General features: G+C 44.3%; 1 protein-coding gene across 1 annotated transcript in view; it reads left to right on the top strand.

Moving 5' to 3' along the window:
- GRIN2A (glutamate ionotropic receptor NMDA type subunit 2A) overlaps nucleotides 1–25,841 on the top strand; it is a gene marked incomplete at its 5' end in the record, with an annotated part of 356,407 nt that overhangs the window by 282,853 nt on the left and 47,713 nt on the right. The window contains 3 exons of the mRNA XM_081131656.1: nucleotides 1,329–1,454; nucleotides 4,936–5,165; nucleotides 12,610–12,770. Coding sequence (XP_080987782.1) covers nucleotides 1,329–1,454; nucleotides 4,936–5,165; nucleotides 12,610–12,770 — 517 coding nt within the window. The remainder of the gene's footprint in view (nucleotides 1–1,328; nucleotides 1,455–4,935; nucleotides 5,166–12,609; nucleotides 12,771–25,841) is intronic.

The raw sequence follows: 25,841 nt of genomic DNA, 5'->3' as shown, positions 1-25,841 counted from the left end.
GCTATCAGCCTGGTTCTATATGGTTATTTCTAGCTCCATCAGAAAAACAATTTTAAAATAATAAAATGTCTACTTGTCCAAGAGGTATGACTGGGCTTCTTCCATTTTGCCCTCAGAAAATGTTTGCTCATGATGAAAAGGATTATAAGTTCGTTGGCGTGCAAGGGCAGTTTCTTTTTAATGGTGCATTTGGGTGGGGTTACGGGGTGGGCAAAAAGTAGGTTTACAGTTGTAAGTACTCAAAACACAGGGTTTATTCTTGTATTATTTATTCATTATTGTATTATTTTCCATGTGAACAACTGTAAACCTACTTTTGCCCCACTTTGTATATTCACTTTAAAAATTTTAGTCCCTGTTGATTTTCTAGCAAATCTATGTCATACACAGATAAAATGGCTCCATTCAGCTCATTTTCATGTCCTCAATCAGATGGAATAGAAATGGTAATTTATTTTATATAATGTCTCTTACCATTTTAGAGTGTTCCTAAGATTGAGAACCCTGTGACTTGGCCTGCCCTCCCGTGACCTCCACAGGAAAATGAACTGGTGGAAACTGCTTCTAGGGAAATAATCATCTATTCATCTACTACTTCATCCCCTCTGCTCTTTAAGCATTGCTCTTTCATTGAATTATCATGGGAATGTCCTCAAATGACTTCCCAGTTGCATTTAAGCCTATTACCAACATCAACCCGATTCTGAAGTTGTAGAGATCTCATCTGTCTTAGCAGAAGGTGCGATGGAGAATGTTAGCAGTGGCGGCAGACACGACCTTCCAATATTCCTATCAGCCCCACGCACTGTGATCCTTTCCTAACAGATTATAGCTCACCCCTTACTTCTGGAATTCCCTGCACACACCATCCCTCCAGCATGTAAAAATGAAAAACCGATAAAACCCCTGCTGATTGGCAGGAGCCTGGTGGCTGACCGTTTGAGTCTAGCCTTGTTTCTCCCCAGCTTTGGTTCCCTGGATGATTCTAGGCTCCCGTGGCCTCTTGATTTGCATTCTAGCTTCCTCCCCTGGTATCATCATTCTATTTTGTTTTTATTATCCTTGACCTGATTTGTAAAATGTCATATGCCCTTCTCTATTTTTATCCTGTTCTGTGCAGTCTCATAAAGTAGCTCAAATATTTTGCAGAATAAAGAACGGCTTAAACGTATGAATAAACAATGACTAGCTCCTTCGGAGCGCTCAGATTCGCATTAGGGGAAGCTTCTCGCTGAGCCTGTGCATGGACCTGTGGGCTTCCCGCTGGCCTGGCTGTGAGGAAGAGCAAACTGACCATGTCTCCATCCCTCTGGCCTGTTTCTCTGCAGAACCGTTCAGCGCCTCCGTCTGGGTGATGATGTTTGTCATGCTGCTCATAGTCTCTGCCATAGCTGTGTTCGTCTTTGAATACTTCAGTCCTGTTGGATACAACAGAAACTTAGCCAAAGGGAAAGGTGAGCACGCCTTCGGGAACATGATGCAACGTTGACGCTCTTTCATTTGCTTACAGTTGGCTAATTTCAGTTAATTTACTTTCAGTCCATTTCAGAACACATTAACCTCTATTTCCCTCGCTAAACCACTGTAGGAGTGGTTCCAGGTCATCGATATTACTTTCAGTCCATACAAGTATGAGTTATTCGCCTCCACTGAAAAAAGAGAGAGAAAACAAAATGAAACGTTTCGTATTGGTATAACATGGAGTTCGTAGTGGTTAGGTGAGAACCAGTGGTATTCAATTTGGTGAGAAGGCAGATTTGAAGATGTTTTTCTGGCAATTAATTTTAAAAATCTGTGTCAAAGGAAATCTTAAAATTGTAGTGAGTCTCAGCTTTAGTCTAGGTAATAAAATAGCTTCATAGAATCTAGTTTAAGAATATTCTCCAAAGTAATGAATCATAATTGCATTCATTTGACAATAAATGTAATTATAAAATGGTACTTTCCCCCAAAGAGCTATATTTTCCTCCTGACAATGCCTGACCTTAGTGCTCTACATTTGATAAAGTGGCAATCAGTAGATAGGAAATTGAATTGGGAGGCATTCATTGACGATAACTTATTAAGACGCTCCCACACAAGCCAATATTTGTGTCATGTACATAAACACATTACATCATTTTGAGTGAGTTTTCCTCAATGCACAATAAATTCTAAGTGGATGGTGTATGAGAAGGGTGTCAGGATGGAGTCTCTTTCCCGAAAAATGACTTGAGATTGTAGAAGACAGCAGATCTTCAAGGTGCAGTTATTCAAAACAAGATGCTTTAATTTGCACATATTTTCACTCAGAAGACCCAATGTTGGAAGCAGCCAACAGCTCATGGGAATCTCTTAGGAACTTAGTTTTATTGTACTCCTCCCACTTCTTCACCCTTGAAGAGTGGGGATTACTACCTAAACCATCTCCCATCAACAAAACATAGTAAAAATGCCATAAAGATCGTGTTGAATTTAAATGATAGAATAGCCAGGTCTTCACTAAAAGGGTCATGCAATGAACCAGTACAGACCTTTCCGGCGGAGTGGGACCTGAGACATTTTTCTGTGGGTGATCAGTAGAGTAGGTCTTTACATTTGCAGAGTAGGCATTTGTGCTGTTTATGAATTTGTGCATTTACTTGATGACTATTTGTTGAGTGGGGACTACGTGCCAGGCACTGTACTGGGGCAGGGGGAGAGCGTGGTAAATTGGATAGAACTTTCCTGACCTTCACGGAGCTGAGAATTTAGTTGTGGAGACAACATGTAAACACATGAACTAATCATCGCAGATTGTAATAAACCTCAAGAAGAAAGCAAAGAAACAAAGTGAAGTGATGGAATGGAGATGCTACTTAAATAAGATGGTTAAGCAGGAAGGGGCTTTCGGAAGGGATGACATTTGAGCTGAGACCTAAAGGATGAGAAGAATGCAGTCAGAGAAAAACTAAGGGAAAAGCATTCCATGCAGAGGGAACAGCAAATACAAAGGTCTTGGCATGGAATAGGTCTTGATATGCTTAAGAAACAGAGAAGATGTGAGTGAGAGAGGTGGACAGTGGTGTAAGGTTGAATTCAGAAAGATAGGCTGTTGACTGTGGTCGGCATTTCAGGTTTTCTTCACTATACTATGGAAAGGAAGAGGCGGGATGAAACATGGCCAATGTGGGAGGTCACTGGAGCTACTCTATCAAGACATGGGCAGGGTGGCAGCACTGGAAGGAGGGGACCAGTTAGAAAGGTGTTACAGTGTGCCAGAGAAAGCAGTACAGTGGTTTGGACTTGGATGATGGAATGGAAATGAAGATAAGTGTGTAAATTTGAGATAGATCTCGGAGAATAAAAGATTATCCAGAGGCCATCATGTGCACTATTTCTCCTTTGGCTGAAGCGCACACGAGAAGATTATTGTAAAGAAAAGAACCTAGCACGCAAACTCTCTAGCCTTTCTGTTACAATGGGGCTTTCTATTTCTCCCTCAGCTGCATGTGGACACTCTCAGGAAATGGCAGCTACATGTTTCTTTGTGCAAAATGGATTTCACTTCCATTTCACTGCACTTGGGGAAAATTATATGGCCTAGTAATAGTATTCATGAATCAGGAATTCCCCAAAGTCTCGACAGATTCCTTGCCACTGACCACGTCTGATTCCCAAATAACTGTCACTTGTGATCAACACGCACTCTCAATAAAATGAAGTGGTTCATGAAGTTAAGTGGATTGACTCTCATTTTTTCTTGAGTCCTGAGCCTCTTGGGAATAAGCCCAGAAGATCATAAAAGAGAAACAGGAGAGCCTGAGGTTGAAAAGAATAGAATTAATTGCCTTTTCTTTTCTGTGTTGTGTATGGGTATTGTAAATATGGCTGTAGCCTGCATTTGGCCTCTGATGTGCAAAGAGCGTGCTCCTCCTAGGCTCCCTGCCCAGAACTTCATCACTTCCATCAATCTGCATTCACTTCTGCCACTTTATTTATTGCCCACTCTGCTTGCATATCCAACTGAAGTCTGAGTAGATCATTTTTTTACATCTTCCTTTACTTAAATGACATAAAAATTAACCTTCTGTTAAAGGAAGACCTTTCTGACAATGAAATGAGGGCATACATTGATTTTTTTCCCCCTTGCCTTGTGCAGAACAGACCTGAAAGCCTGAGCGTGTGCTTTCAATGGCTTGCACCCTTCCCACCCCAGTAAATTTCTCCTAGTTCTGCCTCTTGAGCTAAGTATGTTGCAAGGAACATTTAAGAATCTTAAGAGGGACCCAAAGTCACGTAAGGGTACACTGAGAGGAAACGTGCCCTGATATCACTGTTCCTTTTCCACGACCCTGCAACCAAACGTCTTCCATCTGTGAGGTGTTTGAAGAATTAAGCTCTATTGTTCTGTTCCTTAATGTCTCCCTTTGGAGAGAGTTTTAGTTGGGTTTAATTCCCATATTGTGAATATTTTACATCTGAGTTTGAATAGGAGCAAGTGCGAGGGACTCTTGCATATGGCACCAAACACCAGTCCCACTGAACTGCATGGGCCTCATGCGATAGCACATCGGGTGACGACCGAAGCAGCCCCCCCACACGTTTCTGTGAAGCCTTCCTTACATTTATCAAGGAGATTGTCCCCCCAGTGGAAATCAAATCCAAATTTAAAACAAGTCACAACACTCCTCATTCAAACCCACATTTTGCATAATCAGTTTTTCTTCCCTGTTGTTGTTTTTTTCCTTCTTTTAAGAAACTTGGCAAAAATCCAGCTAGATAGGAACGTGGGACAGATGCTGATTTTTAAAGAAAACAGGAGATATTGTGGCTGTGGTTGTGAGGCAATGCAGGACACCACTGTGACGTCATCCCATCTTCTAGCAGCCTTCAGTGTGGCCAGTGGCCATCGCGCAGTAATTAAACACTCAGGTTCTGAGAAAATGCTGAGAATGTCCTTCCTGTCGTTCGCAGCACCCCACGGGCCTTCCTTCACGATCGGAAAGGCTATATGGCTCCTCTGGGGCCTGGTGTTCAACAACTCCGTGCCCGTGCAGAACCCTAAGGGCACCACCAGCAAGATCATGGTGTCCGTGTGGGCCTTCTTTGCCGTCATCTTTCTGGCCAGCTACACGGCCAATCTGGCTGCCTTCATGATCCAGGAGGAGTTTGTGGACCAAGTGACTGGCCTCAGTGACAAAAAGGTAAGGTCACCTTGCTCTCTTCTCTGCTTGAGGGCAGATCGTAAATATTCTTCCCCCCAGAAGGGAGCGAATCAGGCTCTGTCACCCAAAGCCATCCACTCGGGCACAAAGCCAGAGGATTTTTTTCTCTAAATTTCAAGGGGCATATCTCTAAAAAAGGTAGGTTCAGAACCATTAGCTTAGCTCTCCCAGGTCTGCAAGATTCCAGATGGAATTTGGAAGCCGTTTCCTCAAGTGGTCCCTCCTCCTCTTTGGGTGCTCTTGCCGGTGACTGGGCTGTGACTGGGGCAGGTCCTCGCTCTGGCTGCCCCTCATCCTCCCCAGGAGGGCGTGAGTCGAGGGAGATGCGCCAGCCTGCGCGAGGGGAACTGGGGTGAAGTGGGGCGCTCTCGGCTGCAGGTACCTCCTGGTTCTGTGATCTTGGAGGAGTCTCTTATAGACTCCCTGCCTTGGATTCCTCATCTATGACATGAAAAAAAAAAAAAAAGTCACCTCTAAGCCCTACCCAGAGAGAGAGCTGACAGCTCCCTTTTACTCTGTGGCCAATGAGCCCCACCATCAGCACGCCCGTCTCACCTAAATGCCTCCAAGGGACATGAAAGGAGCGGAGTTTTTTATTTCCCACCCGTTCCTTTCACGAGGACACACCTCCTGCCCTGCCCCATGGAGCTGTGCTCACACGGGCGCCGGGAGTGCCAGCACCTGCTCCCTTTGTCCACCGAAACCAGGGAGGGCTGCGGGGTGGGAGTGGCTGTTCAGAAATGTGCAGAGGGGCGGGGAGGAGGTAAACCGTGGCCATCCTGCTATTGAAATTCCGGGTTCCGAAAACAAATCCCGACTTGCTAAGCTCAGCAGCATGGGGATTGCAGCGCTGCAAAGATTTTCTGTCTCGCGTGTGTGGATAATTTGTCTCTATGAAACTTCGCTATCATATCTTGTTGACATAAGCCTGCATCTACGCTTTTGGCATTCATCAATAAACTGCTGAATAGAAAATCAGCCCGGGAAAAGCCTGCGCACAGCTTCTCCGGGTTATCTGCTGTGGTTGAAAGAGGTACAGAGAGGCCTGTCACCAGAGAGGTGATGAGGGGCCGGGGTGAGTCACCCTCACAAAAGCGCCATATGCCACAGTGACAAAGCCCTTTATTTTTTGGCTTCCCTCTCCCTCACTAGCCCCCTCTCTGTTCCTTAAAAACTCCAAGTTCATTCGTGCCTTGCCCTCTATGTCCTCTGACTCCAGTGTCTTTCCCATTCTCCTGGCTGGCTCCCCCTGACCCTCAGGACTTAAGGAAGATGTCACCTCTTGGGACTGGTCTTCCGGGTCACTGTGGTGAACTTGACAGCCTGAGCAGGTGCTCCCATGAAACTTAAATTCCAGCAGGAAGAAATAAACAACAAACAAGTAAATGGAGAGTATTCCAGGCAGGAAAGAGTGTTACAAAGGAGATAAAATGGATGAGATTAAAATTGACTTGGGACGCTCAGGTGCCCATCAGTAGATGAGTGGATAAAAAAGGCTGCGGTGCATTTACACCGTGGAATACTACTCGGCTGTAAAACAAGGAAATTTTATCTTTTGCTCCAGCATAGATGATCCTGGAGAGCGTTATGCTAAGTGAGGTAAGCCAGTCAGAGAAAGACAAGACCGTATGATTTCACTTATATGTGGAATTGAATGAACAAAATGAACTACAAACAAAATAGAAACAGAATCATAGATTCAGAGAACAGTCTGACTGCAAAAAAAAATCACAAGACTCATAAACACAGATAACAGTATGCTGATGACCAGAGGGAAAGGGGTGGTGGGAGATAGAAGAGAGTAAAGGGGGGATGAATGGTGATGGAAGGAGACTCGACTTGGGGTGATGAACACACAATACAATATACAGATGATGTGTTATAGAATTGTACACCTGAAACCTATATAATTTTATTAACCAATGTCACCTCCAATAAATTTAATTAATTTTTTTTTAAATTGACTGAGGATATCAGGAGAGTGTATGTGAAAGAGTTATCTGGCACTTAGTAGGTGCTCAGTTCATACTTGGTGATTGAATGAAGAAATCATGGTGTGTTGGACACTGTCGACACCTGACCTGGGGGTCCTGAGGTCCCTTTCCAGCCCTGTGTGCCCAGCCCCATCTTTGCTAAAGGCTCATAGAGGGCTCTTCCCAGGGTAATTGCCTTCGGGCACAGGAACTGTGAAGGTCTGGGAGTTACATTCTCCCAGTCTTTCCAGTTGCCTGTAACCAACAACTAACCAGTGTGAGTACGAATGCCCAGCTGCTGTGTTGCTTCAGGCAGGGCAAACTCAAGACAGTGTCCTCTCCAGGGCTCCCGCTGGATCAGGCCAAGGCCCAGGCCGAGGCTTCCCTAAAAAGACACCCTTGGCTGGCTTCCTCCCTTCCTGACCTCCCTCCCTCCCTCCCGCCCCCCCACCCCAGTCTCTCCCAGAACCCTCACTTAATAAATCACATCCCCCCAAGTCCTTGGCTCAGGGCCGACGTCTGGCTGCCCCCTCCCCCCCAAAGCATAAAGCACCTGGGAGGCAGCGGATAAAGTCCCGCACTCGGAGCCCGGAGGGCTGGGTCCCGCTCCCTCTGTTCCACCTGCAGGCTCGGCGACGCTTTCGTGGCCCTGAAACCTGCCCGCATCTTCCTACCCTTCCCTGTAAACATGGGAATCCCAGTTGTAAGAGGATGACAAGAGCCTGCAAACATGAACGTGCCTTGTAGCCTGTAAGTCCCCCGTAGGCACACAGCCCCGTGACGCGGTTCCATCACATGATGGGAGCAAAAGTAGTTTCCAGAAGAAGCGACTGGAGGAGCCGTGGAAGCACCGGGGAGCCATGTCCTGGATGCGAGGCTCTTTCAAGAAAGTCATTGGCAGCCTGCTCTGCTTTTTGTTGCTATTTTCAAAGGCTAGGGGGAAAAACCCTGTGCTACATAGTTTTGGTTCTAAATAATATGACCGCTTGTGGGGAAACTAATTAGAACCACTAATAATTTGACTGCCCTTCTCTGATTTGGAAACACCTAGTAACAGATACCATTTCCTCCTGGGATGCAGCTCAGTTCCAACCTCAGAGCATTAGCAGCAAGCAGAGAGCGCTTTTAATTAAATGTTTGATACAATTAGATAAACAGCAACATTCTTGAAGTAAATAAGCTAAATGCTCCCAGAAGATTAATAGCAGATACACCAAGAAAGTTTGCACAATAAAGTAATCTATATTGAATCAATTTATTTAAATACTGCACACAGTGGGCTTTCTCTCTCTCTTTTTAAAATCATGAAAACGTGTAACAACGCAGGTTTACAACACTTGAAGCCATTTTCAGTATCGGTGCTTGCTGTGAAAAAGTACCTTTGGAGTCCATGGTGTGGTCCGACGAGCTTGGGTTTAAATTACACGTGGGTGGAGTCACTGGTGGATGCTCCCCTGGGACTTATTAAAGGGAGGTTGGAAATCCAAAATGTTGGGAATCACTGTGGTAGGAAAATCCCATCTCTGGGGGGCAGATTAACATGGTGAGAAGAGCAATGTCCTATTTGGGGTCAAATGGACCTGGGTTCAAATCCTAAACCTGCCATATAGTGGTTGTACAGCCTTCAGTATGTCAGTATCCCCAAGGCTTATTTTCCTAATAAAGGTGGGGGGAGTGCTAATACCACCTGGCAAGGTTGATATGAGGGTTAGAAAGAATGTACTGCTTTTCCCTGGCCTTCCCTTCACCTCCCCCCTCCCTTCATTGTCATCACCCCTGCCATCCTCACTGCTGGAGTCTAAAATGATATTGCACTAAGCTGCCCTTTTGTGACAACAATGGAGGGGATTCGGGGACCTGCCCCTGGTTCTATGGAGTCCTGCCGTCTCTGGGCGCTGTGGTTATGCTGCTAGTGGTCCTGGCCCACCATAGTTACTAACTGAATGGAGGCCTCTGAGCCTCCCAGCCTCTTAAGGACCATGGTTGTTTGATGCTGACATCAGGAGGCCTGTGGAGCTTCACCAATGGGAGAAGACTGTACTAAAAATAGGGGCCCTAGTTGCCAGTGTTCCTAATTTACAGCCACAGAAGACAGAAAAATATTTCTAATAGATGTGTCGTTTAGGTTCATAAGAGGAACAGAGAAATGCCCTGGTCAATCACCACACTTTCCCTACACAATTTATTTCCCAGGCCTGCATCTTCACTGCCTCCATCGCAACGTGCTTGCCGTATCATATTCACTTGGATGACCAGGCCTGTCCACATATTGGAAGTCTAAAGTGCTCTGTTCTCCACATTGGAAGGACACTGGTTCCATTATGTGGCTAAAATCACTCTGGGCAACAGCAGGTGATGAGTTGATGTGCCTCAAGCATGCAGATGTCAGGAAGTCTTTCAAGTACTCTGTGGTTAACTGCAAAAGCAATCCCCAATTTACAGACAGAGAAACTGAGTCTCGGAGAACTTAGGCAGCTGCTCAAAATGACTGTGTTCCTAAGTGGCAGGTGAGAAGCTCAACGCTCTGAGCCCTAGTTCAGGGGAAGCCAGTGAACAAAAGCAATGAGGGCGGCCTTGAGAAAGAAGCCGTGAAGAGCTCCACTGACTCTGGGCTTCGTGATTACATTGTGCTCTGGTCCTCCTGGCAGTAAAAACCTCTGCATCACCCCTTCCTTCGCTAAAGCCCACATTGGTTTCTTTCTGCCTTAATGTGAAGCTCCCTGGGGGAAAGTGGCAGTAGAAATCATTCCCCAAGAAGCACAGAGTGTGTGTGTCCTGGGACTCGAGATGAGTCATACTTGCCCCTGTTTTTCACATTGTAAGCCGCGACTCTTTAGTGAGCCATGAAATTAATTTAAGGGTTGGAACCATTCAAAAAATAGGACCTAATGGATGCCATCGAGTATATCACACATGTAGAAACAGTACTGTGAAGTGGCGTGTGTGTGTGTGTGTGTACAAGGTGGCAATGGGAAATGCGAGTCATGCCGTAAAAAGATGAACAGCCTTGAATCCAGTGGGAAAGCTTCCTGGATCTTGTGCTGGGCTGAATTTTGTGTGCATAAGGGTAAATCGAGGCCTGAAGAGTATGGAGATTCATCTCAGAGGCTGATTGTCTTTCTCTCGCTGTGCAAACCAGAGGCAGGGGAGAAAGGTAATCTAACAGAGCAACAGATGGGAGTGATGTGGAAGGCAGTTAGTCAGATTGGCTATCTCCGGATGTCTCTGGAGATTGGGAGCGGCTGCTACAACACCTAGATTTATGAACGGCCACTGTCATCTTTGTCTCCCAGAGCAGGCAGCTGCCAGGTGGATGAGCCTGGGCTCGGGCTTCCTTCTCTTTCAGTGATGAGTTGCGTTGCTGCTTGCTGGGTTGAGTACAAAGAGCATTTTGCTGTTCACGTGCGCGGGCACACACACACACACACACACACACACACACTCACACTCCCCACCAAGGCACCCAGCAGGAGGATCTCCTTTGGACAATGTATGGCCACTTCCCTCAAGTCCTGTTGTGGCCACTTATTAGGTAGCAGCATGCTTAATTTAGGGGAAATGGTGTTCAACTGGAAATTTTAATTAACAGTGAAATGAAATCTGGAAAAAAGAATACTGTGTCTGGTTGGACGGACTCTCGGGTAAACATGCACGCTTTCTCTGGCAGTTCTCAGTTGTGTGGAGGGCCTGGAATCTGAGAAACCTCTGGTTCCTAGTCCTGGTTCTCCCGTGGAACTGCCGGGTGTCCTTTCCTTCTCTGGGTCTCAGGGTCCTCGCCTCTAAGAGACAAGGGGTGACTAGCATGATCTCTGAGGAACAATGGAGTTTGGACCTTAGGTTATAGTCTTAATATCGTCACTTTCTAGTTCCAGAATTATATATGTCATAGAAAATTGAGGCCTTGGTTACTTTTTTTGCCCATAATGACAGTAAAAATGAAAAATAGTAATAATTTTATTTTTGAGTGCTTACTTTATTCTAATTACTTGACAAATGTTATAAGGTTAGATCTTCCCATTGACCCCACAGGAGAAATACTGATAGGTTTCCACTCTACAAGTGGGAAATAACTGGAGGCAGTGTGAAGAGAAGAGACTTATCTAAGGTCCCGCAGTTTGTAAGTGATAGAACCTCTAGACCTGAGCTCAGACTCATAGCCATTGGGCTCTGTTGGCTCTCGATTTTCATTGTGTTTGGGGGACTCAGACCTGGTTGGGTTGCTCCAAAGTCTGAAGTTGTGAATGGATAGCACCAGGTAACCATGGAAGACCAATGGAGCATGGACTATGAGCTTTCATGAAGGCTGGCAAGCCGTACACATCATGGACACCCCCAGGAAGCTAATGTTTAGTAGGGACATCAGCTCAACAAAAGTTCACGAGCCTGCCATTATGCCTGGAGCATGTGAAGCCTCCAATAAGTGTTGCATATATATATGAATGTGTGGGTAGGTAATGAGTCAATGGCAACATATAGTCATTATAAGGGAAGAAAAATAATTTTTTTGCTACCCTTCTAGGATCCTGGCTAAGAACCACCCCCTTCCATAATAAAAAACTGATTAACAGGAGAAAAACAAACAAATTTAATAACAAGTGTAACTCCCATATGCGTGGGAGATACCCAAGAAAACTGAGTAACTCCCTTAAATGGCCCAAGCCACCACCATAAATACCATCTCCAGCTAAAGACTAAAGATGTTACAGGGAGACCAACTACGGGAGGTTACCAGGAAAAGCACAGTTAACAAGGGCGTGGTTGTTAAGCAGACTTAAGTCTCCATTGGTAAGAGCGTCTATAGATTAGTCATCTTCCTCTTCTTGGTACAGAGAGGGAGACACCCTTACAGATGGGGATTTTCCTCATAAATGTACATGTCTCTCACAAAAGGATAACTTCTACTTGGTTTCCAGGGCTTCTCCTGTGTCACCGTTTCTTAAAAATAACCAGCCCCAAATAATCCTTATGCCTAGGAAACATATTTGGGGTGGCAAGTTCTGCTCCCCTTCACCATTTTCCGGGTGAGGTGAAGGTCATCGTAGATGGAATTCAGAGAAGGGAGCGGGGAATCACAGAAAATTTGATCATAAAGTGGATAAATTAACCAAACAAAAATAACACCTTCATCCCAGCTCAACCAGCATTTCCTGAGCTCGTCCAGTTCCCCAGTGCCTCCTACTAGGCTACCATCTATAACGGCACCAAAAAATTCAATCCAACAAGTAGCTGTTGCCTGCCCAGCCAGTATGCACTGGGAACCGCGGGGAACAAGAGGCACTGGGGCTCATGGACCAGTGGACGGTGTGATTAAGAAGCACAAAACTGAATGTGTTTTTGCTGCGCTAATGCATAAATGTGTTTAACTCCTTACACAAGGCAAAGCGATGGCTGACTTCTTTCCTCCCCTTCCTTCCCCTCCTTTCTCTTTCTCTCTGTCTCTCTCCCTGCAGTTTCAGAGGCCGCACGACTATTCCCCGCCTTTTCGATTTGGCACGGTGCCTAACGGCAGTACCGAAAGAAACATTCGGAATAACTACCCCTACATGCATCAGTACATGACCAAATTTAATCAGAAGGGAGTGGAGGATGCCTTGGTCAGCTTGAAAACAGGGTAAGGATGGGGTCGTCGCCTCCCCCCCCCCCCCCAGCAGGCCTGCTAGCCGATAAACCTTACAGAAAATGACTCTCTGCATGCGTCTGTCTTTATCTGCCCCCACTGTTATTTTCTGGAGAGCTGTGAAGTCAGATGGACCCCAGTTAAGGGCTGCTTTTGTTAATCCGATGAGCATCACAAGTTTCCTTCTGAGCTGTGTTAAGGAAAAGCAAATCCAGGACGCTTTGAAATGCAGAGAGCCAGTGGGGTTTCTTAAACTGATAAAGAAGTTGGTCCAACTCCATGGGCTATTTTACTCAAATAGAAATGTTAAAAAACAAAATTCAGCTGAGTATGTTGGGGATGGGGAAACTTTCTCCTGCTCTTTTTAGTTCTCCTGGCTGGGAGAATAATTAAAATTACATAAGGCAGATTAAGAGGAGAAAATAGAGTTTAATGCATGCGCACAGGAAATTCACATAAGCATGAAAGTCCAGGCGGTGAGGCAAAATGAGGCCTGTGTGTCATTCTGGACTAAGGAGCAGGGAGTAGGGGTCCAGAACTTCAGAAGGAAGTAAGGCAGTTTACAAGGCGAGGGAAAAAAGTTAATGTTTAGTAAACAAATGTTTGCTGGGCATCGTGAAACAGTGGGAATCAGGGAGGACTCTGATCAAATGGACTTTGGTAGGTTCCTCCCTGTCTCTGGAACCTAGTCCCATTAAACAGTAGTTATTTATGATGGTATCTCCCTTCCCAGAGCAGGTTCTTTTAGGCAGTAAGGACAGAGAACAAAGTTTCTTCCTGAGCCTTTTGGGCCTCGATTGTCTTCAGCTCAAAATAATCTACACCTCAGAGTGACATGTCTTGGGGTGACTCGTTCTGAACCCCTGCTGCTGTTTGAACATCTAATTGGCTTTATTCAATGATTCATAAGTTGGGCAGCATCCCATCCAGCAACTAGAAAGGAGTTCCAAGTAGCTGTGCAGAATGGAAGGCTTTTATAGGCAGAAGGGGTCAGGAAAAGAAGTTGCCAGCAAAGAGTGGATCGTTTCAAGCAAGGTCGCTCTCCTTTGGGGAAGGGCAGGTTACCTCACTAGCGCTGACCAGGTAACTCCAGATTAACTGGTTACGGGTCACATCCCTGGGAGAAGATGAAACTGCAATTAAGTCTTGGTTTCCTGACACGGAGTTTAGCATAAGTGACTCCGTTTTGGGCCTGTTGGGGTTTTTTTCTAATAGAAAGATCTAAGGAGATTGAGAGTTTATTTGAAAACACAGTGCTATATAGATTGTTATCTATCTGCTTTTTAAGTAGGAGTGTTGGGCTGAAACTTTATGTGAAAACTAACAGTATGACATTGATGAAGGAGAAGGGCAATAGAGAGAGAAAAGCGATGACAACTCAGTCTCTGTGCGGGGACAGCTAATATTCACGTCTACCTGTGGCACTGCGGAGTGTAGCGTATGTGAAATAACTGACCCTGTAAAGAAGGGACAGCACAGCGGCTGGGAGTGTAGGCTGTGGAGCCAGAGCACGCTCCTCCCTGCTTCTACTTGTTGTATGAACTTGGACAGTGTTTTAATGGCTCTCAGTCTCATCCATAAAATGGGAATACAACTGGGAACTAATTCATAGGGGTTTTGTGAGAAAATGTGCCAGAGAGCATTTCAGAAATTGCCTGGCATAAAGAGAGTACCTAATTTTTAGTGTTGTAATTTGGTGTAAAGGTTAAATTCTATTCTGAGGACTTACCAAAATATCAGGGATGTGTGAAGTGAGTTTTTTAAAGGGTTTCACTAAATATGACTCTGTTTTAAATGAAGGAGTGGTTTAATGAGGAAAGTTTTGCTTATGCAGAAAATTAATTGACATGGATTACCCCCATCGCCAGGGATTCCTGGCGAGTGAAATGTTACTGCAGTGCCTTCTCCTGAGTCCACAGCCCCTTCCTCCCGCTGCTCCCACGCCCATTGCAAAAGGCCTAGGTGCTCCCTTGTGTCTGGTAGGGCAGAGGGGGCCTCCTCTAAACCACCAAGCTCAGGTCTCTGCCTGGTTTCCCGGGAGCTTTGGCTGATAGCAGTTTGTCCTTCAGTCCCTGGGATCTCTTTGTTATCTTGACAGGGGTTAGGACAGCATTTATTTGGATGTTGAGTCCATTCCTTATCCAAAACTCATTGACACACTGCTCATTCTGTCTTACAATGGTTTTACAAAATGTTTTATAAAGCTAAAAGATGCAGAAAATATGTAAATATCAAGTATACTGTTTGATGACTTTGTACAAACTGATCATCAAGGTCAATTAGCAAGACGTCACCAATTCCCAGAACCCCCTTCCCACCCCCCGCCCTGCCAACCACAGCCTCCTCCAGCCACTATTGTCCATGGGCCACCCTCTCTTCGAAAGTCGCTTCTCATTGCCAGCTATTCTAACATATAAATAAAAGCATAGCATATGGGTTTTTTGTTTGTTTGTCTTCTTTTGGCTCAACATTCTGTTTATGAGATGGCTGCATATCATTCCAGCTCTCTCATTCCCTTTGCTGTGTAGAATTTCATTGTGGGGATGCACCACGAATTCATCTATCTCTTCAAATCTTGATGAACACTCGCATTGTGCCCAATATGAGACTGTTGTGAGTGATGCTTCGAAAGGCGTTCTCGCACATGTCTTTTGTGGCACAAGTAAGTGCCTTTGTCTTGTTATATACTTAAGACTGGAATTGCTAAGCTATAGAATATATGTTCAAGTTCAGTATATATCAGAAAAGGCACATTTTATATGCATTTCCATCTTAGCCATGGGGACAGGTTTTGTTTGTTTCCACTGTGGTCTTTTCATCGACATTATTTTTTTCTATTGGTTTGTTGTCTTTTGAGCTTGTGGATGATATTTTTTTTTTTTCTGTGCAGGCTTTTATATTTTGTGGTTACATTTCTCAGTTGTTTTTTATGGCCTCTGGATTCTGAGTCGTAATTCAAAAGCCCTCCTCACTCTGAGGTTACAAAATAATCCTCTCCTGTTTCTTTCTATTTTGGTTGCATTTCTACTATTTGGAATTTTTCTGGGTGTAGAGTGTGAGATATGACCTCAACTCTTCATATGACGATGAGAACCAAAATCTGAGAACGGCCACCGGAGAACGGCCAAGGTCACACAGACCGTGCCGCTGGTGGTCCGCTCACCTCCCACTTCTGTCGCTCGAGTGTCTACTTCGCCACACTTAGAGGTCTTCTTCCGTCCCACATCATGTTTTCTTGTTAGGTTTTTCATTATGAAATAGATTATTTCAAAATATGAAATGGATTATAAAATAATTTTGCAAGAGTAAATATGAGGGTATCCTGTTTAAGGAATAATACATAATAGAATGAACTCCTCATGGACCCACTGCCAGCTTTAAAAAATAGCCGTTTCCCTTCACTATATTGCAGCAGCTCTAGAAGGTTCCATCCCTCTGGAAGGTAGAGGTGGGTGCCCCATACACTCCTGAATTGTTAATACCCCTAATAGCCTAAAGTCCAGTGAGCCCTGACTTAGGCAACCCAGAGCACATAGCTTGGCAGCTGGGTCCCACTCATCCACACACAAGTCCCAGCGTCATCCATCTGTTGCTTAGCGAGTCGTGTGCATAGATATACATCAGGGTGTCAGTAAGATGGGAGGCTCCTTTGTAAAATGTAACTTCCTGGAAGACCGTGGAACACAAGAGAGGCTTTGGATTGTGGTCTAATGAGAGTATCAGCTTGGTTTGAGTCTTGGCTGTTATCATTAGGGAGCTGTGGCCTTGGACAAGTGGTGTTACCTCTGTGCCTCAGTTTCCCCATCTAAATAATGAAAGGTCTAGAATCTGTGATCTCTGAAAATAGTTCTAAGATTCTTTTATTTGTGTTGAACATTTGAATGTTTATTAAAACTTTCCAAAATCCAAAATCCAGGCATGCTATATATATAAATGGCTGTCAGTTTTGCAGAAAGGATTTAGAACAAGACTTGAAAGCTGGGCATCTCCAAACCTGGCTAGTAGACTAACCTTACTTTCATCACCTGTTAAAATGCAAGTGCTTGGGCCCAATACAGAACCTTCTCTCCAGTGATGGAGCCAATAAATTTGCATTTTAACAAGCATCCTCCCTCCCCACCCCCCCCGGGTGATTTTGATTCATGCTAAAATTTAGAAGTGTTCTTCTAAAGGAGTTTAATGAACACATTTTATTGAGACAGCATATAAAGATTAAATCAACCGAATGCTTATCTCTGGGATCCAAAATTGTTTTAGAAGAACATAGGCAGCGAGAAACTTGAAACTAAGTTGTTCAGCCTCACTGTTAATTGAAATTTATTTTAAATTTTAATTAACAATGAAAAGCATTCCAGATAAAGCATTCCAGAAATTATCAGGTAAATCAGTGAGAAAATAGGATTTAATGTGCAATCAACAGAAATAGGATTTTTGGGGAGTAGATCTGTTGGAATGGGGGGGGTTGCTCCTGAACCAAATGCAGGTGAGCTGGTCGTGACCCCAGGTTTCTAGACCAGTGTCTCTCAAATCTTAGCCTGAGTCTGAATCAGTGGGGGTGCTAGTGAAAATGTTGATCCTGAACCCCACTGAGCCCACAGAATCAGACTTTTGGGGCAGGGCCTGGGAATCTGCATGCGCTCACCAGCTCTTCAGCTGATTCTGCTGTGTGCTGATAGATTTGGGAACATCTGCTCTAGAAGAGGGAACTGGAGCTGAAATGAGCGGGGACAGATTTAGATTTACAAATGCTCAGTCATCAGGAGCCAATGCTCTCCACGAAGTTTTGGCAAGTGGGCGAAACTGCAAGCATAGCACTTCTGCCAGGTTTAAATGAAACTATCAACATCCCTAGGACTCCAAGGAGCCTCATATTTCAAGACACAGTGGGATGACTTTTTATTTTAATTGATTTTATGTACAATTATGTGTATAAATATTTCTGAAAAAGTCCCCATTTCTTGTAGAAGCATCAATCTTTAGCCCTCTGGCCTCTTAGTTTCCTATCTGATTTTATTTCTAGCTCAACGATGTTGGAAAACAGAGAAGCATCTTTGACTTTTTTTACATTCAGTAGTTTGAGAGAATTAGAAGGCAGGATTGTCTTTTGACCAATAGGCTTTCTTTTTTTTTTTTTGCAAGGCTCAAATTTTACTCAATAATGTGTTTATAAAAATTAAAGGAGTGGGGTGATCACATCTACCTGCAAATGTCAGAACTGTCTTCATAGCAAAGGTGAGCATTGAACTCCTGTTAGGGAGCACAGATTTTGAAAGCCTGTGGGGTCCAGGAACCCATGTTTTATTAGCATTTCTAGTGCCTCAGATACAGGTAGTGCATGGGCTTTGAGAGGCTCATCGGGTGACTATTGAGAGATGTTCTCTCTGGAGTGGGTAGAACCAGAAAGAGAAAGGACATTTCAGGAGAGACGGGGGCATAGAGGAACATGAGTTTAGGCTTGAGCATGTTAAGTTGGAAGTGCCTTGGGGACAACATCATATTTCCACATCATCTTTGCATTTATTGAAACCTAACAATAAGTGACATGAAGCCCTGAGCCTCATGCATAATCTCATTTAATCCTCACAGCGCTCCTAGGAGCTGAGTACTATCATTAGCCCCTTTAAGAGATGAAGAACCTGAGGCTCCATAGGGGTAACTCGTTACCCAACAGGCTTTTTAGCTCAGAAACTACATTATAGCATTAAGTGTAGGAGGTAGGCTCGCCTCCTCACTTGCCAATGCCTGTAAGCAGTTGGATATGTGAGATTAGAGTTTAGGGGAGAATTGGAAACTGAGAATATATATTTGATATACTCATGTATATATGCATACTTAATACTGTATACAAAAATGCATGTATTACATAATATATATTTATTAATTTATTAATTGCGACAAGATCACAGCATCCTCATTTCCATCCTTAAAAGAAACCGATCCAGGATGTAGAAATTTCCAAGGCAAAGGTAGATCAGGAAGGTAGAGGAATCCTCAATGAAGTTTAGTGGCTATGCAGAGCAAGTTCTTTCAAGGATGCCATTTGAGCAGGTTTTATAAGCTGTATTTTATCAGTCAGGCAGAATCAAACTCCGAGGGTTCATTTTCAGCGGCTGAGTTCGAAAGCACATAGACATCAGGGTTCAGTGAGCTGTTCTCCTAAATGGGATAGCATCATCTCCTGAGAAAATCAGATCGACAATGACCTGGTTTCTGAGATCCACCTCCACACTGCAAATAAAGCTCAAAAATAATTGCTACCACATCATAGACTTAGGAATTTTTTCCTTAATAAAAGCACAAACATCTTTTTTTTTTTTTACTTGGAATTATTTCTTATTAAACCCTATTAAAATTATAGTAACAGAATTTCAAGGCCACCCATAAGGCATTAAAAAATAGAAAAAAATGGGGAGAAAATTAAATAAAGTGACATCTCAATTCTGTAAATGCGGAGATAGAGAGAGAAAGAAAGAGAAAGGGGAAGAAAGGAGAGTAAAATGAAATACATCAAAATGTTATCAGAGAGCCCAGCTGGTGTGGCTCAGAGGTTGAGCATCGACCCAGGACCCAGGAGATCGTGGTTCGATTCCCGGTCAGGGCACGTGTCCGGGTTGCGGGCTCGATCCCCAGTTGGGGGTGTGCAGGAGGCAGCCGATCAATGACTCTCTCATCATTGATGTTTCTCTCTCTCTCCCTCTCCCTTCCTCTCTCTGAAATCAATAAAGACATATATATTTTTAAATGTTATCAGAGATCTTGCTAGATGAATAGGATTATGGTCTTTTCCTTCTTCTTTTATATTTGACAAATTTTCTGCAACAAAAGTATTACTTCTAATAATCAGGGAAAATGTTTCTTCTGAACATAATTCTTCATCTCTTCCTGCATTTCCTTGGGGTATCTGTCCACATGTGTCCACACGTTGAACCAGTGCACGTGTAAGTCTGTGTTTTGCTTTCCTCAGTTAAATCTGTACCATTTTGTTGGACAGTTTTCACTATTAATGACTAGGTGATATTTCACTGAGCTAGAGGAATATTAATTAACTTTGACTGCTCTGCATTTTCATCATACTTTGGCTGGTGTTGGAGGGCCCTACAAGGAGCGGTTCTTTTTTGCAGGCTTGCTGATCCCGCTGTTGTAGACCAATTTGCCGAGAATGTCATCCTACGTCATTTCACAGGCTTCTGTGCTGTGAACGGCATTGTTTTTCTTCACTATAAGGGCTGCTTTTATCTTGTGGAAAACACGATTCCTGAAACTACTTACAGTTTTCCTTTCGCTTGGGCTAGTGCATAATTCAGAGCTTAATTTATGATCCTCTGTTAGCAACTGGGAAGAGCTTATGTCCTGAAGATCTGCTTCTGGTCTTTCCCCAAGGCCTTCGCTACTATTCCACCTGTGGTTTCACTCCACTCGAATGGCTTTCTTTACCCGTATGCTAAAATCTTATTCTACTGCAATTTGAGTAAGCTACCTGAGTTGTTCTGGGAACGAGGCGAGGTACTTCTAGCTAACAGATCACATTTACTGGGAGCCTGCCTATGCTCCAGGTACCGTTTGTTCAGAATGTTGCGCCTGCATTATCCTCTCTAAACCTCATAACAACCCTATGAGACAATGACTAGCGTGGAGGGAGTAGGCATAGAGAGGTTTAGTAGCTTGTCTGAGGCCACACTTGCTCTGGAGCCCATGCTTAGTGTCACATCTTAAAAGAGTAAATATGAATATTCCTGTAACATTGCACAGTTAGCCTGTTTCTAATTGCCTGCTATTATACAAAGCCCAGAACCAATTTTGCTCTTACTTTAAAATGTCTCTTTTTTCTTTGAAAGCATCAAACTACTTTAAAAAGGGGTGATACTTCTCCTTCCATTGAGGTGGAGAAAAGAAATGAACTCACAGGGGAAATAAAGCAAGAGAAGGATGTGTTCCTCCTGTTGGGATGCACCTGCTTAGGAAGGGCCTCCTGGGGAGGCTGAAGAAGCAGCGGCTCCCTGGAGATGTCATCTCCCTAGAGATCGCCTCTTCTTTTTGATTGCTGGACATTCCAGATGACCTCAAATATATGACCTCATTTCATTCTGACTCAACTCTGCCAAACAGGCGTTCTCTCCATTTTACAGAAGAGGAAACTGAGGCAGAAGCAACTCATTCAAAGGTTCAGCGAGTGGCAGAGCCAGCGTTCAAACTCAACCCAACACCTCTTTCTACCCATGATGGGCTAACTCTGCTTGTGCTGACAAGCGAGCCATCCTGGGCAGGGTGGGCCCCTTCCTTATGAGGTGGCAAAACTAGAACCGGGGAGCTGGCTGCTTTTGCCCACCAGCAGCTCAGATTCAGAAAATCTCAGTGCTGTGCTTCCTTTCTCCACTGTGAAAATTGTAAACAGGTTTCCACTGACCCAGGTGCTAAAACGGTCACGATGTTAAAGCATCAGCCTGCGATCTCTTGCGATGTCTTGGTCTAGCAGCAGGCGGAGTGCGTTTTCCCAGGGTGGGCTAACTCAGGCTGTGGAAGACCTCAGCACGCATTGGGAGACCCTGTTACAGCCTCTAGTAAGTGCCCCTGGCCGACCCTGAGCAGCTGCGCCTGCCCTGGCACCTCCAGTTTCCTTCCATTGAGAAAATGCAGGCGGAGGAGTGACAGAAATACAGGTACCACCCCTTCAGGTTACCCCTGAAGCTGTAGTAGTTTCCTGAAGCTGCCATAACAAGTTACCACAAACTGGGGGTTTAAAGCAATAGAAATTTATTCTCTCACAGTTCTGGATACCAGAAGTCCAAACTCAAAGTGTTGCAGGGCCACGCACCTCCCCAGTCTCTAGGGGAGGATCCTTCCTTGCCTGGTCCAGCTTCTGGGGGCTCCAGGTGCTCCTTGGCTTGTGGTCTCATCTCTCCGGTCTTGACCTCAGTCTCCTCTTCTTATAAAAGATTCTTCTTCTAAGTCATTGGATTTAGGACCCTTTAAATCCAGGATGATTTCATTTCGAGGTCCTTAACTAATTACATCTGCAAAGACCCTATTTCTATATAAGGTCATATTCTGAGTTTTCAGGTGGACATGAATTTTGTTGGGGACACTTTAACCCACAATAGTCACCTGGGTTACGGTGTGGTTCTCCCAACATCATCTTCTGACAGGTATCCAACCTCAGCACAGGAGAGAAAGCTCTGCTCTGGCGCCTGGGCGGGGGGTGGGGTGGGAGAGCGAGGCCTCACCACTCAGGGCTCCACTGAGTGGGTGCTGCAGGGAGTGACGCCATACCCGCCTGCTGCCCGGTGACACATATGCAATAGGGGTTCTTGCACATGAATTCCCATCATCAAGTGACATGACCACCATTGTGCTGGCTGGTTTTCTGTGCCTTCTCCATCCCTGCCTCTTAATCTCAGTGTTTGGTGGTCCTCACTCTGTGCCAGGCGCTGGTATAAGCACTTTACCTATAATTCCTCTTTTAATTTTTCATAGTGGCCCCCTGAGGTTGGGATGCCTGACATCTCCATTGCATACACAAGGTTACTGTCGTCCAGAGAGGTTAAGTGACTTGTCCAGGCGAGTGCTGGTCAGCTTCGGAGCTAGGATTTGAACTGGCTCTAGCATGTGTGCCCTTAACCACTATGCTGTATTGCTTCTTATTAAAAATAGATTGTCATTGTAAAAAATAAAAAATACAAGTATATAAGCATCTCCTTGACCATGTTCCAATCCCAAACCACAACTCTCCACCAATTAGGCACTGTTCTCTGTTTGATTTCTTGCCATTTCTCCCAGACCTTTGTTATTCATTTGCATATATTCCTATTTCTACACATAATTATAAAATTTCATTCTGTGGGATGCTATCAAACTATGCAATATGTCACAGCTGGGTTTTCAATTAATCATATGTTTTGAAGAGCCTTCCATGTCTGTAGGTGTCTTTGCCCTCATTACCATGAACTGCTGGAAACAATTCATAGAATGCATGCATTGTAATTTATTTAACCATTTCCCTCTGGGGGATATTAGTCAGGTGGCTGTGTTGAAAATCTCGATGAGTCCTCTGTGCACTTCCACACGTCGTTCTCTAGGAATGATCACAAGAAGTAGATTTTCTGGGTCAGAGTATTCATACTATCTTGAAAATTTTAGTCTTACTCAGCCAATTGATTGATTGATTGACTTATTTATTTTCTGAGTGGCCGGCCTCCTGGTATGGAACATGGACTTCGGAGTGAGAAATACCTAGCTTCCTGCACTGGTTCCGATAATGACCAGCTGTGTGACCTTTGGCAAATTAAATAACTTCTCTGAGCCTGCCTTCTGGAATTCCTTTGAGAACTGAATGAACTGACTTAGGGGAAGTACCCGGCACTGGGTCCAACACATAACAGGGTTTTTACCAAATATTGATTCTATTCTCATTGTCTCTCTCATTTTCATGTTTCTGGCCTTTGAGATTCCCTCTCTTGTAGTCCTGGTGTGTGACAAGTTCAGCAGCATCATTAATCATAGCCAGCATAATGTGATGCTTAAAGGCTAAGCATCCTGGATTCGAGTTCCCTCTGCTAACGTCCAGCTGTGGGACCTTGGACAAGTTAACCTCTTCAAGCCCAGTTTTCTCTTTTACAACATGATGCTAATTTTAGTTCCCCCACATGGGAGTCCATTGGATGGTTTAAATGCAATATGCAGAGTACAGTGTCTGGCCCATAGTAAACATTCAAGAAAAGTCTGAACAAAGAAAACGGTTTCGAGCATTCTTTACTATCTACTCTGCACCTTGGAATTGGCAGTAATTGGTCAGCTCTGATCCCAACCCTAGAGGAGTATTTTCTAAAGAACTCTATAAAATATTTATACTCCAGAAGGAGTCAATACTTTTCCTATGTTAGAACATGCGTTGTAGCATGAGGAGAGAATAGCATTTGCAATGCTTTATAATTCACCAAGCAAATTTATAGCAAATTCACAGCAAATGCCTTGAAGTGGTGTATAACCACGTGGGACAGATTGTTCGCCTTCTGGGCACATGGGGAAATCAAGGCTTAGAGAAGTGCACAGACTTGCCCTCCATGGCGTGTGCTGCTCCTCTGACCCCATGCCCCACCCGGGGACTTGCCCTGGGATTTGGGAAGCCCTGCAGTGCTGCCCGAAGGCCCATTGCTTTAGCAAGTGGTACACTGGTCTGGGATTGCTGACTGTGGGACACCTTGGGCAAAGATCTCTGGGCCTCAGTTTCCTCATCTGGAAAATTAAAAGACTTCATTACATGATCTATCAACTCCTTAGACATGGTTAGTTTGGGTCTAATGTTAAATTTAACAGAAACAAAGCAGGGGTCTGCTGTATCATTTTCTCTTTCCGGTTTTTGAGGTTATTAGTCAATAAGCAAATGTGTGCACTCTCCCTCCCCCCTCTCCTCCTCTCTGCGTGTCTCCTACCTTCCCTCCCTCCCTCTTTGTCTCTGTTAGCTCCTCTCTGAGTTTTCTGGTCTCTTTTCCTCGCTCTCCTGGTCTTTCTCTTCTCTCTCACTGTCTTTGTTTTACTAGGTGCCTGCCTTCTTCTGCATCACTCCCTCCCTCCATCTCTGCCTCTCTGCCTCTGTCTCTGTCTTACAAAATCACTCAGTTTTCTCAGTTAAAAAATAAATATTAGCCATCAGTCTTTTTTTTTTAATTTTTACCCAACTGTTACTTGTAGAAATAATTAACACAAATTAAACTCACAACAGCTAGAGGCACACAGGGTGAGATCTGTAATTGACTAAGGATGACTCCAATCTTCTTGGCCAGTTTTGGATCTCTGCACAGTTTTGACCCAGGAGCTCTGGGCTTGATGGAAATAATAACCACAAAAGAAAGGTCAAAAGGGCAGAAGTTATAAAATCAGTAAAATTTGTTATGGTTCGAATGCTGATTAATGAATCAAAGCCTTATAAAATTTAAGCACCAAAGAATTGATCACAGTGAAAATAGTTTCAAAACAAAATTTAAAAAAAAAAGGGAAACAATTTAGCTATGCTGTGCAAGACATCAGTCTAGGAATTAAATTAGCTTAATGGAGTTTGCTCTGAAAAATGCTTCCTTATTGAAAATGCATCCAACTTTGTATTCACAAATTTAGAGTCAAAATGGGATTCTCAGCCTCTTTCCTAAAGCCAGTTTTAGACCACCCTGTGCTGATGGCAGGTACAGTTTCTGTGCATGTTGAGTGGTTCTTGCCTAAGTAGCGGCTTGAAAAGGTTGTCATGCCTCAGCGGTACCACTCTTGGGCCCAAGAATGCCCTTCACCCCAAAATAGCCCCCTGTCTGGGTGCTTGAAGACGGTCTGCATTACCATTGCTCCCCTGCCCAATGAAGTCATCACTGCCACAACAGTCTCCTGGATTTGCACCAGGATCTGCAATTTACAGAATACCTTCACTTCCCTTTTCACCCATCCAAGAGCCAGCCCTGTGAGAAAGCTGGCATTTCCCCATCTTACAGATGAGACACTCCAAGAGGTCCCAGCGCGAAGCCTCACTCACAGAGCTGGCAGAGGTGGATCCGAACTTCATCCATGTTCCACAGGTGCCCAGACATGCCAACTGGCCTAAATTGCTGGGCGATGTGCTTCTCTTCCTGGCAAGGCTTTAATGCGGCCTAAAAAAATACATTCAGTTGTCATCAAAGAGATGTTTAATTTTCAGTAACGCTTTAGACCTCCAACACACACACACACACACACACACACACACACACACACACACACACACACACACACGGAGGTTTCGTTAATTCGCCAGAGCAAGTCAATGTCTTTTTCAAGGCCTCTTGAATGTTAATGAATGAATAATTAACTTTAACTATATAATTAGCCTTTAAATATGCTGAGACCCCCCAGAGAGTCTCTGAAAACAGGCATAAGGAGATGAGGGGCTAAAACCGGAAACTTTTGATTAGGAAATGTCAAGCCACTTGACAATGCAAGTTCCCACTCAAAGAGGGCATGGTCCTCCTTTGTGTGGGGGGAATCGGATTTGCCCACAGTCTTGGGACCAGAGTGAACTTTCAGGCCCTCATGCAGGTACAAGGAAGACCC

Source organism: Miniopterus schreibersii (genome assembly GCF_964146895.1).
Source record: "Miniopterus schreibersii genome assembly, chromosome: 3".
NCBI classification, from domain to species: domain Eukaryota; kingdom Metazoa; phylum Chordata; class Mammalia; order Chiroptera; family Miniopteridae; genus Miniopterus; species Miniopterus schreibersii.
This window is presented reverse-complemented; position numbering and strand designations above follow the sequence as displayed.